This window comes from Trachemys scripta, chromosome 18, assembly GCF_013100865.1.
Source record: "Trachemys scripta elegans isolate TJP31775 chromosome 18, CAS_Tse_1.0, whole genome shotgun sequence".
Lineage (NCBI taxonomy): Eukaryota > Metazoa > Chordata > Testudines > Emydidae > Trachemys > Trachemys scripta.
Genome location: NC_048315.1, coordinates 6,321,161 through 6,340,088, shown reverse-complemented (window position 1 = coordinate 6,340,088; position 18,928 = coordinate 6,321,161). Strand labels below are relative to the sequence as shown.

The window sequence follows — 18,928 nt, the reverse complement described above, 5'->3', positions numbered from 1 at the left end:
TATATATAGCTCACTTTAAAGTAGGATTTTCAAAAGAACCCAAGTCATGTTCTTCAGTCAGACAAGTTCTCTTGACTTTTATCTTTTGTGCTTTTGGTGGGATTGTAGCTTAGTCATTCTATATAAGAAGAAATAATGTGCAAAATACACCGAATTAGTGTCCATATATTCTATTTACCAGCAGTGATATATACTAATTCTCTCAGTCTCTTGAATACTTCTCAAATGCCATTGACCAGGAAGGATTGTCTTTAAGATATGCTTCAGACTAGCAAAAGAAGTGTGACTATTGATTTGCAGTTTTATGTATATTGGCAGGCTGTGAAATTGCAAGGCCTGCCATAGCTATAGAGCTGTGAGCGGCTTCACAAAATGCTGTGCTTGCTTGGTGAAGTTGGCTGTAGTTGTGATAGTTCGTTATGAATTACGGCCATTTTTTGGAGCTGCAGCTTCCAGAAATCCCATATTTTCCTATTAAGCTGTGGCATGTGGTTGTTTCAATATATAGAAATTTTCTACATTTTGTTTGTCATGTTTATCATATCTTGTATGTAGTTCAAGATCAGTCTGTTATTCAGTAAAAAGAAATAAAAGATTTTCAAGTTTGTTTATATGATGGAAGTCTATCTGCTCAGATGGCTCAGGTTACATTTGGTTAGATGTTTTCTACAGAAATTACTTGAGGGTAAAATAAATTTAAGATTTTTACTACCACTGAATTAATCTGTAACAGAACAAGGGATAGAATCAAGATCTCCCAAATTTGAGCTCTATATTCTAGCCACAAGACTAACCTAGGTCGTATTCGTAGAAGAGTTATAGAAATATATATTCACAGACACGTGCTCATTCATGTAATGATCAAAGGCGGCCAAAATCTGCTCAGCGCACATAGAAGTCGAATCTGCTTACACTCAAAGAGCGGAAGTTGGCCCAGTCGTTATGTCCCATAGAATAGCATCATAAAGAACTACATTTTTATGTTGGGGTTGCCAGATACATTACAGCTAAAAATTGGAAGTGAAATGTTTGTCTTGGGAGATAGCTATCCTCAAGTGTCATTAGATATACAAATATAATTGGAATATGTAAAAGTATTGTTCTAATAAACCACTTGTATGACCTGACTCCCCTGATCCATCTGCATGCTTATGATTTAAATATTGGCCAATTTGGAGATTCGAGTGCAACACCTCATGGATGTAGTGTGACACTCTTTAGAAGGACTTTAGAATTCATAATGTGTTTTACATTCGTCCATATTAAATTGCTTATCCTATATTAACTAATCCAAACTATGATGGCACAGTAGCATTTTGTGACATGTGGCATGTCTCAGTGAAGTGGAAAGCATGTTGTACTCTGGGTTTTCAACTCAGGCATGCCACAGCTGAAAGGCCAGCTTGTGCTATACTTTATACTTCAGTGACAGGCGTGCCACATGTCACAAAATGCAGCAATACAACGCTATAAAGTGCTGCTGTCTCAGTGGGATACAGAGTATTATTTGGCTGTATATAATTTTATATACTGTAATAATCTGTTTGGCTAATCGCACTGTTAAACAATAGAATACCATTTATTTAAATATTTTTGGATGTTTTCTACATGTTCAAATATATTGATTTCAATTACAAAACAGAATACAACGTGTACAGTGCTCCGTTTATATTTATTTTTGATTACAAATATTTGCACTGTAAAAAACAAGAGAAATAGTATTTTTCAGTTCCCCCATTGCAAATACTGTAGTGCAGTCTCTTTATCATGAAAGTTGAATTTAGAAAGGTAGAATTATGTAAAAAAAAAAAAAAAACCAAAAAACCTGCATTCAAAAATAAAACAATGTAAAACTTTAGAGCCTACAAGTCCACTCAGTCCTACGTCTTGTTCAGCCAATCACTCAGACAAAGATGTTTATATTTGCAGGAGATAATGCTGCCTGCTTCTTGTTTACAATGTCTCCTGAAAGTGACAACAGGTGTTTGCATGGCACTGTTGTTGCCAGCGTCACAATATATTTACCTGCCAAATGCCCTAAAGATTCAGATGTCCCTTCAGACTTCAACCACCATTCCAGAGGACATGAATCCATGCTGATGTTGGGTTCTGCTCCATAATGATCCAAAGCAGTGCAGACCAATGCATGTTCATTTTCATCATCTGAGTCAGATGCCACCAGCAGAAGGTTGATTTTCTTTTTTGGTGGTTTGGGTTCTGTGTTTCCACATCGGACTGTTGCTCTTTTAAGACTTTAGAAAGTGTACTCCATACCTCGTCCCTCTCAGATTTTGGAAGGCACTTCAGATTCTTAAACCTTGGGTCAAGTGCCATAACGATCATTAGAAATCTCACATTGATACCTTCTTTGCGTTTTGTCAAATCTGCAGCGAAAGTGTTCTTCAAATGAACAACATGTGCTGAGTCATCATCCAAGACTACTACAACATGAAATATATGGCAGAATGCGGATAAAACAGAAAAGGAGACCTACAATTCTCCCCCAAAGAGTTCAGTCACAAATTTAATTAACACTTTTTTTTTTTAAATGAGCATCATCAGCATGGAAGCATGTCCTCTGGAATGGTGGCCGAAGCATGAAGGGGTATACGAATGCTTAGCATATCTGGCATGTAAATGCCGGCTACAAAAGTGCCATGCGAACGCCTGTTCTCACTTTCAGGTTACATTGTAAATAATAAGCAGGCAGCATTATGTCCTATAAATGTAAATGAACTTGTTTTTCTTTGCATTGGCTGGACAAGAAGTAGGACTGAATGGACTTGTAGGCTCTAAAGTTTTACATTGTTTTGTTTTTGAGTGCAGTTATGTAACAAAAAAAACCTAATTTGTAAATTGCACTTACGCGATAGAGATTGTACTACAGAACTTGTATGAGGTGAATTGAAAAATACTATTTCTTTTGTTTATCATTTTTAAAGTGCAAATATTAGTAATCAAAAATAATAAGTGAGCACTGTACACTTTGTATTCTGTGTTGTAATTGAAATCAATATATTTCAAAAAGTAGAAAAATATCCAAAAATATTTAATAAATTTCACTTTGTATTCTATTGCTTAACAGTGTGATTAAAACTGCGATTAATATTTTTGAGTTAATCACGTGAGTTAACTGAGGTTAATCGGCAGCCCTCATTTTTATGTTTTAAACTTCTGAGAAATCTTCTGCTACTTTGCTCTGTGTGAAACATGAGGAGCATTAACTGTAAGTACAGTATTGTTTAGCATACCGAGAAACTACACTGTAAGAGTTTTTTAGAATTTTTCTTTAGTGTTTTTCAATGCTTTTTCTTTATAGAACTGTAGTTTTTGTGACACATAGCAAGCTGAGTTTTCCAAAGTTTGCTCTAAGCGTTGTGGTACGTTGTACAATATAACTATTTGTGTGTGTCATCTTTGGTTTTTCTGAAAGTTAATAAACAATTTCACTGTACATGTATCCCCGGAAACAGAATCTACTCTACTTATTAATAGAGACAGAAAATAACCTTACCTTGTATAATTGGTTTACAGTGTAATGAGCATTCTTAAACATATAGGTGCCAACTTAGTCTAGGGGTATACACTGATTGATTGTACCTCAAGGTCCCTTTCAATACCTTTTAAAAATAAAGAGCCACATCTGGCACTATACAGTTTGCACTAGCTGAGGATCTGGCCCATAATATTTTGCTTTAGGCATCTGAAACATGTGTGTAATTCATAGATCCCAACTATACCATATTACGGTGCGCTGGCAGCGCTTGTGTCTCACAAATGGAAATCTATATATTGCTGAGTAACTTCATGATTTCCTGGCTGGAGATCATTTAGTTTCAAATATTACACTTGAACGAATACAGATATGTAGCTTGCTTGCTGCATGATTGATGCATCAAGTCTTCACTATCTTCCCCCCCCCCATGAACTGTTCCCCTCTTTTGTTTATTTGGTCTCAATTCCTTTTGAAGCCTTTTATTCTGTGTTGTATAAAATGCCTCGAACATTCATGCCACTATGAGAAATGCCATTTGTGATCACTGAATGGTGCATGCATGTTCTGTGCATACTGTGTTCTAGTATTACAGTAAGTGGATGCACTTGATCTTTTGTAGGGGAGTGCTGGCCTTGCCACTTACAAGCAGCACTTGACAACTGATTCATGGAATGATAGTTACAACAACTTCACAGGAGTCTGTACGCCCAATCCTCTTCACTGAAAGTATCAGCTAGTGAGTTATGGATAGTGATAAAACTGCGAGGAAAAAGCCATCCTTGAATTATGAGTACAGAATAGTTATAACTCATTATACTATCTATGTGAAAAGAGTATGATAGGAGGAGGTTTGCCCATACACACATGTAACTTCCTATAGCTGGGTAGAAGAAGAAATATATGCAAACAGTTGTTTAAAAGTTGACTTTAGGTAAATATTAATGTTACATAGGAGAATTATAATTAATTGTACTTGTATGAATTCTCCATCTTCACATTCACTAAATTCCAAAAACAGGTTCACTTTATTCCATCTTTACTATCCCTGTGAAGAGTTCTGAGGCAAAAAAAAGTACAGTAATTCCTGGCATCACTAAGGCTTTTTACTAATAGAAGTTCATAATCTCTTTCAAAGATGCACTTCTGTAAACTCTTTTACTAGACGTAAGCATAGCCTTTGCCATATCCCCTTATGTACATTTGATGTAAAAGGCCGATAGATAGCATAAATAGATGTCTATGACCTTTAAAATTAACTTGTGAACCAGGATAGAGTAAGAAAGGGGAGAGCAGATTTAACACACAAGTAAGTATGTACATTATGATTTTATTTTAAAATATATGCACATGCGTATGGTTTAAAATATATTTATTTTAACTTCTGTACTTGTAAATGTTGGGGAAAATGTTACAGAACTTGATTTTTTAAATTATCTGTAAATTGCATTTATCTATTTGGAGTTTGTCTTTAAATACAATTTAATTTCTGTAATTGCTTTTGATAATGATAGAATGCACATAATTTACATAACTGTGTTTAGTTACCATGTTGTCTTCCATAATTTATAACAAGGCAGCTAATCAGCCATATAATAATTTGCACGTGTATATGAAATGTTTCTGTAGTGCCATACTTGCAGTATGGTATAGCACTACAGAAACATTTCATATACACGTACAAATTATTACAATGGTGGTTGGCTGCCTTGTTTATAAATTGTGGAAGTGTGTGTGTGTGTGTGTGTGTGTGTGTAAAATGTGGTTACATTCATCTGAGAATGGATAATATCATTTTACAGATAGGGAAAATGAGGTACATATGGGTCTAGTGAATTGTTCAGGAGCATATGAGGAGTTACCATTTGAAATTGGAATACAGTCTCTTGCTCTAATTATTAGCTGTGCTGCCTTATGGAGAAATGACTTATCCATGAAAATTTAGGAAACAAGACTGTTACTTTTCAACTCAATGAATACATTAATATGTAAAATGACCAGTACTGGTATTAAGTATTGGTGTCAGTCCATGTACAAGGCTTAACACCTTAGAGTTACCTGGACCTGCCTCATGAATTGTCAGCTAAGGACTTGGACAGCAGTGTTACCTTCTTTCCTCACTCTCCACATCTCTTTTTTCTCTAGGGGTTGTAACTGTCAACATGAACTGATGTATGTAAGCATACTTCTGTGCCTACTTCATTCCTTGGCTCTGGAGGAACAGTTTATTTGAATACTGTGCACGTAGTTGCTCATATAGTATGTATCAGGATATGTGTAGTTGGGGTTTTGGCAAACACACACCACTTCCTTTTTTTCTGCAAACATTTCCTGTCACACACGTAAAAACACTACAGTGTTCCTTTACCATATTTTATTTTTTCCTAGCTAGAACTCAGGTTCCCTATTTACCTGTTATAGAGCTGTTTTTTGTAGAGCTGATGACTGGTTTTTATAGTTTTCCACTATATGCCCAGCTATGAAGACAGAATTTAGCCCCTCCCTATTTGTGGAGGGATGGGGGTAGAGGATATGGAAGTTTCCATTGTACTTGTTTGTTAGATTTGTTCTATTTAATTAATAAAGATAGATACAAGTGTAGTGCTTGATCTTTTGGAGTCTAATTCAAATAATGTAATGCCAAATCAAATATATTTCCTTCTTCTATTTAAAGGATTGGATTTAGTAACACATGGCTGTTTGGTGCAGCTTTTTCTTATTTAAAAATAAGAAAATTGCTTCCATGCTTCTTGCAATTTGTGGAACGTTTAAAATGTCTCTGCTGTTTTGTGTTTTACTGATACGTGCTCATTCTTGGAAAATGTCACTTTCTCAAATACCTTATTCCGTTTTTCATAATGTTGAATGACTGTTAAATATCATGAATGAAAGTAGTAAAATCTCTGATGTATAGAGAAAAACTTGAAATAAGTAACTGAAATAATTAAAAGCAGTTACTTGCAATGTTGATAGGTGATGTTTAGGCTATCTCTTGTAAAATATTTTACAAAGATGTACTAACAGTTGATATTATCCAACATTAAGAAAGCATATCTCTCCGTAAATGTACAGAATCCTAAAGACTGCATACTAGACCTGAAGATATATAGTTTTACTTTTAAGGTCCTTTAAAAATTTGCAGTTCTTCAATGCACTCTGTTTCAGTATAACTTTCTAGTATTTGTATCTCTTGTTTAAACAAACAGAAACCACCAGATATTGTACACAGGAGTTTTGTGAGTTGAAGAAATTTAATTAGTGTCACTGATAGTATAAAACAAGTAAAATATCACTAAAAGAATGTAATGCAGTCATTGAGTGCTAGTATTCTAAAGGCTGTTGGCAGAAATTTCCTTTCTTAATAGAAGGGTAGTTTATCAAAGAGATTCAGCATGTCCAGGAAGAGCTGGAGCAGTGACAGACATATTCTAGTAGTTATATTCTTTTTTTACAGAATCAAGATTTCTTTGCTGAAAATTAAATTGTGCTTCAAAATAGAATAATCAAATAAGGCCACCTGACATCATTTTGAAACAGTGTAATGGCAAAAGAGCTTTTTTTTAAATTATAAAACAGACTTTCATAGACAGCTGCCAAATGGAAAGAATGGTTTCCAGATTTTTTTTATTCATACTTTTTTGGTCTTGTGTGAATTATTGATAGATATGTCATAACTCTGTGAGAGAAATGACAAAATGTCTGATGCTTTCAACTGAAAATAGCAGAGTTGCAGTAGCTATAGAAACTTGGTTCACGTGGATAGTTTTAAACTTACAGAAGTAGAATTTACTAATTCACATGCAATAAAATTTACTAATCCACACACATAAACTTACTCCAATTTTTTTTAACAATATTTCTCAGAGTAGCTCCAATGTGTGAATTATTTCAATAGACATCAGTGGTACTACTCATAAGTAAGGCAAGCAGGATTTGACCTTTAAAGTACAGAGTGCTATCATGAAGTACGGTATTGCAGTTCCAACACTTCATTATTTTTTACAAAATGTTAGTAAATATACTGTGTTATATTTAAACTAAAACTACATTTGTCAAAGGGCTGGTCTACACTGGGGGGGGGGGCAATGTAAGATACGCAACTTCAGCTACGGGAATAGCATAGCTGAAGTCGACATATCTTATTTCAACTTACCTCCCGTCCTCATGGCGAGGGATTGACGGCAGCGGCTCCCCCATCGACTCCGCTACTGCCGCTCACCCTGGTGGAGTTCCGGAGTCGACGGGAGTGCGTTCGGGGATCGATATATCGTGTCTAGACGAGACGCAATGTGTCGATCCCCAATAGATCGATCGCTACCCGCCGATGCGGCCGGTAGTCTGGACGTACCCAGAATAAAGGAGCCGATTATGCTTGGTGACACACGTCTGCTGCTTTGTCATGCCCGCTCACTTAGCCCAGTCCATGCTCATTGAAGTCAAGAGGCATCTCTGTCCATTGACTTTGGTGGAGATTACATTTGGCCCTTACTAATTTTCACAAATCAGTCATTTGCAAAAGATACCCCATTTACCTCTGCTGTGTCATATAGAGTAACTCATATGGAGTCATGATTTAGTCTGTTACTCTTAAATGTTGATTTCTGTTTAAAAACTAAACATTCAAAAAATTGTAAGATCACATTTGATCACAGGTGTGTTATTAGAACTGTCACTGACTAAACATAAATCTTAAGTTTATTTGCCATGGATGTACTTGCTGGTAGAATTTTTTTTCTAGCTATACAGAACTCTTCCTGCCATTTATGCTGCCTTGCACATTAGTGCATAAAATATAAGGTCATTATATGAAGAAGGTAAATAGCCTCTTTCCAGCTGCTGCTTGTAAACTGATCCCTGCCTGAGGTGCCAGCATAGCTATGCTACATGTCCCTCTCTGTATCTGAAATTGTATCATCCTGAATTACATTACATCTAGCTCCATCTTCCCTTAATTATGCACCGAGTTACATTACATCTGCCTTGCTGTATGCTTGCAGGCGACTTCTTCCTTCATTCACTTAAGACAGATGATACACAAACAGCTTCTCCTTTTCTCTTACGGTCTCTTGGTTTAAACAGTCCTCTGGATTCCCAGTCATTAAGGCCAACTTCCTCTGATAGCTCTTTGTGGTGGGGTTTATTGATAGTGCTGAGATTGCAAAGAATCGCCCCAATACACTTGCTGGGAGGTGCTGGTCTTGAAGGCTCCCCTCGCTATACTTACTTTAATGAAACTCTTTTCTTTGTTTTCAAGAGTGCCTCTTTTGAATTCGTCTTCCTTTGGGATAGCTGTCTAACAGTCGCTGTTATGCATTTGTGATCTATGCTCTACTTCACAATTCAGTCTGAGAAGTGTTGGTAGCTTTCACTCCTCTTCAGATTCCCTCTAGCTTTTAGAATCTGTGGCATTTAGTGAAGGGATATTTTGTAGCAACTGCAACTTCTCTAGTTTTTTTTTTTTTATACATCTGACATCTTTCTCTCACTTTTGTTCTCACCTACTTAGTCTTCTGTGGATTTGGTAGAGATCTTAATTTCATGGGCTTCTTTTACTGATCTAATACAGTTTTTCCTGTACTTCATCCCTATCATTTTCATTCTTCTAGGTTAATGTTCCTGACCTTTCCTCTGACCATAATCTTTCCTGTTCCTCATTGTCTTGATTTCTTAATAAAGAAAACATCTCTGTCTGCATTTACAATTTCCATTACATTTTGTTTGATCAGAGCATGTTCTCTCTAATCAAGTGCCCTTGTTGTTGATCACTTATTTATTCTGCTGACCTGACCTACTCTTATTTTTATAACTTTTGGTTAATTCTGTCATTACAGTTTTTAACCTAATTATCTTAAGTTATTCATTCATTGGAAAAGGAAACTTTAGTATGCAAAGGTGAAGTTATTAAGTACATCATGAAGGTAAGCTGAACCTTGCTTGCAGGAATATTTTCAGCTATTAGTATGTGATCTATTTACAACACTGGTTTCCAGAATAAAGTGATGGGAGGGGGCAGGAGTTAATTTGCACAGTTATTAGGAGGTAATATGGTACCATAACAAGCCACTGCATCATTATAGTGTTTCCAAATGAAGATTCTATTCATGTAATGTAGGTTCATCATCATTATACAACATGTGCTATTGATACCACAACTTCCGCTTGTTATTCCTGAGGGCTATCGTTGTATGTCTCGTCAGTAAAATTACGTATCATACATGCCCAGGGGCAAAACGAGTTGGCTAAATTTGTCAAAAATAGGAATGTAAAGTTAGGGTCCTAAATCCAGATTTTGACACTTGCCTGTTTATCCAACAGTTCTCATTGACCTCAGTTTCTGAAAATCCCGAGCCTAACCTTTGCAATGGCAGTACAATATTTAAAATAAAGGGAGATGATGGAAAATTAACCTTCTTTCAGAAACAGGAATTTTATTAAAGCTAGATAATTAAGGGGAAAGGTCTCCTGTAAACAGAAACCTTTCTGAAGTGGTCGGTCTTTCAGAAAAGTGTATATTCTGATTTTTCTCATCCCGAAGGTTTGGTCTCATGTCACTAAGCTGTTTCATGTTTTCTGTTTTCCTCTGTGTGTTTTTTTTTTTAATGGATGGTCACGCTTGTGACATGAGAAAAAGTTTGTCCTTCTGAGCAGGTTATTCTAAATCTTTCTGTGCACAAGATATAGTCTTATGTCAGGTCCTTTGGTCTTTTCTTAAAGACCATAAGATTTGCTGACCTTAAATGTTTTCCTATTCAAGTATAAAAATTAGGATTCCTCTTGGTGTTTTTAAACAGATTGCTGCTGCATTAAGTTTTATAGCTATATAAATATACTATATAATGGATGGTATATTTGCTAGATTGTATACTTGTGTGTGTACATTCATCTTTCCACTCAGAACTACTACAAATGGAGCAACTCTCATGTTTTAAAAAAACAACAACCTGTGAATGAACGGTACCTGTATCATAATACACATGCACAGATATACTCATTTGCCAACTGTACAAGGCATCGGTTACAATTTTTTTCTTCTAATATCTCCACAGTGCAATGATGAGTTGTGGAAACCAAATCAAAACAATCCAAGAGCCTTGTGGAATTCTTATATTTTATGTTTACAAAGGGAAACTTTTTAAGTGCTATTGGTGAATTTAAGGCTCTGAGTCTTCAGTGATTCATTTCATATCTCTATACTAAGCATCTATTTGGACAGCTAGGATACAATAAAAATATGGATCATCCACCCGAATTATTTTTTAAGTATTTTATTTCTGACAGACTTAAGAATATTATTACCCCAGGTAAGGAAAGCATAGTCTCCACATTCCTGTTTGAAGATCACCATCTGTCCACTTGTGTTACTTTACATAACTATCTTTGAGACACTGAATTATGATCAGTGTTCTTCTGACCACGGAGAACTGGATGGGCTGTCATCTTTTATCTGCTAGAGGGTTTCCTACTTATCTCAAACTTCACTTGTTTTATAGTCTTCCGGAGACATCAGCTTGTGTTGTCTTAATTAATGCAAAGTAGACCTTTCAATAACCAGTGTATTTTATGTTAATTGAGTAAGGAGAGTAGGGAGCATACATGACCTATTGGTGATTTTAATGTTAATCTATTTCAGAAAGAAAACAAGATGGAGCAATTTATTACCTTCTCAGTTTTGTGATGTGTTGCATTCCATGGGCTCCACGACTTTGTGTTCTGGTTTTCAAGCAAAAGTTTTCAAATTCTTTTGAAAAAGATTGTTTCCATGCAGTCCATGAAGTGAAGTTTTTACTTGTTGTTCCACAGTAGTTGAGATACCACTATTTCTGTGGTACAAATTTAAATGTACTTCTGTTAATTATGTTAACATAATTGGTGTCTCTTCAAACACTTTAAAGATTTGAGTGTGTATCTGTTTGGCCATTGGTTGCTTAGCAAAGAAAATTCCTACATTAAATATTTTGTCTCAGTAAACTTTCCAAGATCCTTAGAGCCTCTGGTAAAGGATAATGTTTTTGATTATTTTCTGTGTATCCTGTTATATCTTATTGAACACACATTTATGATTTTTAATATAAATCTACTTAGAATATTAGTATTTTCTCTATATTAATAATAACAGAGTCCAGTAGTAAAAGGATGTGCTTGGAGTAAGTGGTATGGAAGGAGGAGATTAATATTCTTAAATATCTTTACCTCTATCAAGGTCTAGCTTAAGTGCTTAGTGAAAAAGAGTTGGTGGGGCTAGATTTTCAATAATTCCCAGAATCGGGGCCATATTTTCAGGAGTGCCCCCATGTAAGTACCTAAATGAAGTGGCCAGATTCTCAGAAGTGCTCAGAATCCAAGTGGCCACCGAGGCCTTTTCTTAAGTAGGAAAAAAGTGTGGTTTTGAGTTTGCTAACTCAGGTTAACTACTTCAAGGTAAAATCTTAGTGCAGACAAGGCAGTTTGTAGCTTTTACACAAATTAGCAAGTACAGTTAAAAATTAGGCTCCCCTGTAGTCTTTAACTCAACTTGTTATGGGAGAACTTAGTTGTTAACTGGTTGCTGAGCTCTTTTGAAAATTTAGCCCAGTAGCTTATTTCTGGTCCTCAGTGCATCTCATAAGAGGTGCACAGCTTCTTGTAGAATTAGATGCAAGATGGCCTGGCAAAACTTTCTAGATTCCTAGATTTCAGTAATTGTCTAATATGGTTGTAACATAAAATTATAAATTATCTGTAAATGTCTAAGTTAAGTCTTAGAATGGTAGGAAAGTATGTGTAAATGTTAATGTTTTTATATATAAAATGTGAGTGTGATGTACAAAAACTTGCAGAATGCTTGCAACTCTCACTGACTTCACTGTTGTTGCTCTTGCTAAAAAATTCTGATGATTGGATCCAACATCTTCAGATTCTCATTGTTCTAAAATATTTGACATTTCCTGTATATTTTGGGGGGGGGGGTCCAAAAGTAAATAGAAGATCATAGGAACAACTTGCCAGACCATGTGCAGCAGTGCAATAGGAAGCGAGAAGAAAGGTATGGTTTGCAAGAAAGCTTTGAATCAAAGCGTGGTGAAATTCAGTGTACTTTTGATCCAAGCCACATTTCTCTTGCAGCATTAGCCTTTCCTTTTAAATGTGATGTTATTTGTTTTAGCCAAAGCTGCTTCCTCATCTACATGAATATTGGTAAAATGATATAGTCATGACCAGCCAAGGGGAAGGCATCATGTAAAAGAAGTAGAGAACAATCTGAAGAAGTTGGTTTTTTACCCACAAAAGCTTATGCCCAAATAAATCTTTTAGTCTTTAAGGTGCCACCAGACTCCTCATTGTTTTTTTTAGCCCACCATGTTGCCAGCCTGAGGGTCCAAGGGATATTCGAGATTGTGCTGTTTTTGTTCCAGACACTACATGAGATTTTACCCATTCCTAAACACAGTTGTTATTTCTGCTAAGCCTGTATTACCAGACTGTATGTGTGTGTGTGTGTGTGTGTATATGTATATGTGTATATATATATATATACAGAGAGAGAGAGATACCTATCTCATAGAACTGGAAGGAACCTTGAATCCAGCCCCCTGCCTTCACTAGGAGGACCAAATACTGATTTTTGCCCCAGATCCCTAGGTGGCCCCCTCAAGGATTGAACTCACAACGCTGGGTTTAGCAGGCCAATGCTCAAACCACTGAGCTATCCCTCCCCCTGTAGGTTTGGACCTTAGCAACAAATTATTTTGACTACTTTTCCCTAGTGCCTTTAATGCTGAGAATCTCACTCATGATGTTGTCCAAATGCCAAGTTTAATTATCAAGATTACAGGGTTGGTGTGCACACAAATTGCACAGCAATAACAAGAGGTGTGAATTTATAGTCTGACTTTACCTAAATCAACCTTAATCACTTCTGTTCTGAAATAAGAGAGTTCCATTCACAGACTTGCACCAAAATGGTTAAATTGGCTTTAGGAAGCAGATTTAGTTAAATCAGGGCAAGTTGGCAAATAGATCGGCACTTGCTTTCCAACATCCTCTAGTAGTAATGAACTGCTAATTGAAGGTGACTGATTGTTGTGTCCCATCTTTTGGTCTTGTAAATGGTTGACACTGATGTTCCCTCTCCTTTAATTATTAACGTAGGTATGTGCCTGGAGCAAATGATTCTTTCCGAAAGAATTTCTGTGGGAGTTAATTATGTGTTGTTGTTTTTTGAACATTTTTGTGTGCATATTGGTTCTCAACAGTATATGCGTATTTTGCACACCATATTCTTGTTGGATTCTAGATAGGAAATGCATTGTATTTGTGTCCTTAGTTCTCCAGAAAAATTCTTGAGCAGCCTAGATCCAAAACACAAGCAAGTATTGTGTCAGGAATTGTGTAAAATGCTGTAAAATAAAGCAGATATACGCAAAAGGAAACACATTCTCTTTACCCATACTTAGTATGTTTATTCAGCTGGCAATTTGTGCTGCTTCATATTCGTTGACCTAGAAATAGCCATCATTTTAATGCACTCTTGGAGGAAAAAAAGGTGTTATAGAAGAGAACTGCCACATCAAAGCCTCTCTCCAGCTTGTGAAATGGTATCCACCACTACCCTTCTCAACTCTATTGTAACACTCAGCACTTTTTTCTATCTACAGAAAGTTTGCCCTTTTATTAAGAAATGGCTGTAGAGTTTTATTTATAGTAAAATGATAAAAGCAACACAAACTATTTGAAAAGATCAGTACTGTTTAAACAAGAGTCTACAATAAATGTAATGTGGGTTCTGCATGTCTATATAGCAGAAGTTGCCATGTGATTCAACTGTTGCCATATAGTATAATATGTATCCATTTAAGTAAGTGTTAGAGTGAAATCCTATGTAAATAGCTAGAACAAATTTAGAGCTGCATACTTGTCAAGTGACCCATATTTTGTGGGTCAGATCCGCTGTTCCGAAGTCTGACTTTGGGATCAGTGAAATTTTAAACACTTGTCCGACTGTGGTTGTACAGAAAAGGTTCGTGGCTGTTCATTACCATGGAATCAGTGTAATAATACTTTCCTCTCCCTTTCCAAAGACAGGAGGCTCACATTCATCCTTTTCCTTCCAAAAAATTTTGGGACATATGTAGAATGTTGAAAGAGGATCCCAGAATGACCCTCTTCTTATTACTGGACCTTTGGCAGGTTTAAATATATCCCTAAATAATTTGGAAAAACTTGTTTTGTCCCATGAGAATTAGATTTAAATTAGTTTGAAAGCAAATATTTTTTTGCTGTTATTTCACTTATATAACATACTCTCGCCTCCTTTTCTTTAGCTTACCTTTATCACAAAGAAGAGTTTGTTTTGTACAACCGAGGAAGGTTTCACTGTACTAAAAAAAAAAAAAAAAAAAAAGATTTTATTTCTCTTAAAAATACCAATAACAACAACACTGAATTTATGGATTAATCTTTTTTGGAAATTAGCAAATTCATGACATGCTGGGAAATGGACCTCAACATTATTCATAAACAGGTTATTTAATTAAACTATATGCATCTGTGCAAATCTTAAAAAAAATTTCTGATACAAAGATAAATTTTGTTGAAATCATTTAATCATTGAACCAAAAATGGGATGCTGTTGCTTGGCCTTTTGGCTAAAATCCAGTATAATAAGGTGTCCAGAGACATTTGCACAGAGCACATCACAGGACACCGTCAGTACTAGGATGAGTAAACAAGACCGCCGGTCAGGGAAATAACCCACTTGCTTCCCTGCTGAACTAAGGGACGCACCCCACCCATGTACCTATTCCCTACACCAATACTGACTTGGACTCTAAATACATTCTATGGGTTTCATACCCGAGATCACTTATTCACTGACGCTTTAAAAATTCCCACACCCCAATCTGGGTCTATGCTTGTTACGTGCTATGTATGTATCTTGTGAACCTTGTAACCGCTACTTGTAATCTCTCATGACTCAAGCCTGACCCCAGATGTACAGTACCTTCCTTCTTAACTTGTGTAAACTTGATTTTAAACATTAGCTTTAATAAATGTTTAATATCTGTGTTCTCTACCTAGAGATGATATCTTGCATTTGCCATCTCTGGTGGGGAATTAACTGTGAGATCATGTTATGACTTGTCTTGTCCTCCTTTCTGCATTTCCTAGTGTGTTTGAAATGAGAGAAAAATCTTGCCTCCAAGAGAAGAGATTTATTTGTGCAGAGAAATAAGTTGTGATGTGTTACTCTTTTGTAGCCTGTTTTGTAGCTTATTACAGTAATATAAATAGCCTGTATTTTGTGTAACTTAATTTAAAAATGGTTAAATTTTATAAAACTTGTTTTTAGTTACACTGTAATTACAATGTAATTACACTGTGGTTATGCTTTTTGAAATCTGTAATTATCACTGCTTATCATAACTAGTAAATTATTGAATTATTTATTATTGCCCATTTAGTTGCAAACATGAAATGATCATAAGTTTGATGTTATCCATTTTTATACCTTTAACAAGAATATAACCTTATCACCAGAAAGTTAACTACATGGGTTGCATTGAGAGCTAGTCATTGACAGCAGATTGTACTGGATTATGTAGAATTATAGGAAATGCCTTTCTTGGACACTGATGTTTCAGATCCTTGAAATTCATTACTAGCCACACTACTGTAATAAAATCCAAAAGGGCTATAGGTAATGCTATAGGTAAGGTTTCTAATAACAGTACAAAAGTCTGAAATGATTGAACAAAATATTCTGCAAACTGAATTTCCTCCCAAACCCAAGTTATATTACTTTCCATCTCACTTCATCTGTATATCCACACCTCTTCATCCTATTCTTCTAGCTACTTTATCAATTTTATTTTACAAAAGCACAGAGTGTTGAGCTTCATTTGAATAGTCTTCCCATACTTTTTACTAGATCAGGCCTGGAGGGGCTAAGAAGGGGGAACAGAAGGACAAATCATGAATAGTTTGGTTTTAATATTTTTAAGACAATGGTTTAAAAATGTTTTAAAATGTACAGTATCTAAACTTCTGTTTCTGTGATCCTTTCAGCACAAGCCCACCTTATTGCTGTGTGGACCTTTACTCTTTGCGAACAGGAGAGATGGTCAAATCCATACAGTTCAAAACTCCTATTTATGATCTGCATTGCAACAAAAGGTAGAAACTTTCCTTCACTCTCTTTGTATGGCTTTAGGATTTTAAAATATCATGCAGGCATCTCAGTTCTGCCAAAAGTAGAGCTTGGGTTTTTCACTTTTCAAGGAATATTTTGACTTAAAATAGGACAATAATACTTCTATAGTGATGACCATCTGAAAACACTTTACAGATATGAATGGATTAAGCGTCACGATGCCTTAGTGTGTAGGAATGTCAAGTATCCTCATTTTCCTTTTTACGGATTGGGAATCTGGGGCACAGTGCTGTTAAATCAATTAACATCTGTAAGTCAGTGTCTGAGCTGGCAGAACCCTTGTGTCTTGATAGAATATATATATAAAGATCTCGTATGCATTCTGAGTTGTATAAATAATAATTCTACTTATTTACATTAGAAGGTGGGAACTAGATAAAGCAGTGTATTTTTTCTGGACTAACAACACTTTGAATACCTAAATCCTGAAAGAGGATGGCTTAGAAATATCTAAGCATCAGGTCTGAAATACTGCGATTCTCTGGAACCACAGGTTCAGATTTTGTCAGGTTAACTCAGCCCTTCTGATGTAGATAAAACTGAATATCCTACACTGTGTTTTCAGTCAAAAGAGATACAAAGTCCAAATGAGGATAGAAATGATCCTTTGGCACTTCTAATAAGAGAGTTTACTTTGATGGCTTTGACCAAAATTTTCTTTTTCCTATCCCCACTATTGGACTGCCTTCATGGATGGCTACTTCTCTCTACCTCATATTATTAGTTATTTATTATTAACTCTTTTTTACAGCAAAGTTCATTCTTATATCTGAAGGTACTTTATAGAGGAGGGAACAGTGTCATTCCCATGTTACAGATGGAGAAACTCAGGCCTAGAGAAGTTGCTGCATTTCATTGGTGCTATAAGTATAGTTTGTGATGTATTCTGGGATCCTTCAAGATGGAAGGTGCTATAGAAATGTAAAATGTAATTTATTAAGAAATGCTCTAATTGAAAATATTTTGTACGGTGTTGATTTTAGCAGCATCATTTTAAACAGATTGATGAATGGTGTGGTGCAAAGTGAGAATTGAGAAAGTTAGAGATGAACAGGTGGCAACAGACAAATTTATTTTGGATATTGTGTAAAGAAATAAATGGCAGGATTGAATAAGTGTCAGTTTTAAGGGGAGAGAGAATAGCAAACTACATTGGGAAGAAGGAGATGATGATGAAATTAAAGGAATAAAAGGGTGAGGAGTCTAAAGACAGCTACAAATTTTATTAAAACAGACACTTCTCATTATGGCACCATAGAGAATATCAGTGTCTAAATTAATCAAAGATGAATAGTTGAAGGAAACATTAGAATATAGAACAATTGAACAGACCAGTAATTTTCATAACACAATAAAGTAATATAATTTGATGCTATAGTAGAATTAAAGGACTAAATAATATGTTAGTGTTAACTATCCACAATGAAATTCCATATCAGTGGGACAGTATCAAATAACTGAGTTGAATTGAAGAAGTTAAACTAAGAATATAAAAGAAAATTTTCACAAAATAGGTCACTGTTCCTTTAACAGTCTGTCAGAAAGAGTTCAGTATGTATCTGTGCAACTGTCTCTTTAAAAATTTAAAGTTCCCTTGTGGACAGTGTGAAGATAGTAAATCTTTCCAGTCTAGTCTTTTTTTTTTTTTTTTTAAAGCAGAAGAAAAGTCCAATTGTAAAAACAGTCAAAAGGCAAAACATCATTCAAAGTCTCCCAACTAAAAAAACTCTCTCCAGGTGCTAATGTTTTTTTTTTTTTTTTTTTTTTTTTCTAAGTGGTGAAAATGGAATAGCTACTTCAAAGTTGTGGGGCTGTATCAAGGGTAGTTGTTTTTCTGGAACATATCAGATTCTATTATCATCCAAGAAAAGTTCACTATTTCAGATTGAAAATGCATGAAAAATGGCCAGTTGAGGTTCTAATGTGGCATTAGCTCTACTGTAGACTAATGCAGTGCAAAATTGAAGTTTTAAAAATAAAATTTGAATAGCAGAAGAATAGAAAAACATTCAGTATTTATATTTTTATATTCCAAAACCATCCACAATCTGTTAGGCACTGTCCATAAAGGAAAACACAGTCTCTACCTCTAAGAGCAGAAGACAGGAAATATGAGACGGATTGTGGAGAATGTTGTGATCAAAACAAATACAATTTTTATATACATTACACTTAAAAAAAAAACAAAACAAAAAAAAACCTATACTTGACTACCTTTCAGTCTGTCCGTTATTAACTGGCTAATT

General features: G+C 35.4%; 1 protein-coding gene across 8 annotated transcripts in view; it reads left to right on the top strand.

The window, feature by feature from the left end:
- Positions 1 to 18,928, top strand: part of BCAS3 (BCAS3 microtubule associated cell migration factor) — a 488,663-nt gene that overhangs the window by 61,153 nt on the left and 408,582 nt on the right. For all 8 annotated transcript variants that reach the window (XM_034752349.1, XM_034752354.1, XM_034752352.1 and 5 more), the window contains exon 8: positions 16,538 to 16,645. In XM_034752349.1, coding sequence (XP_034608240.1) covers positions 16,538 to 16,645 — 108 coding nt within the window. The remainder of the gene's footprint in view (positions 1 to 16,537; positions 16,646 to 18,928) is intronic.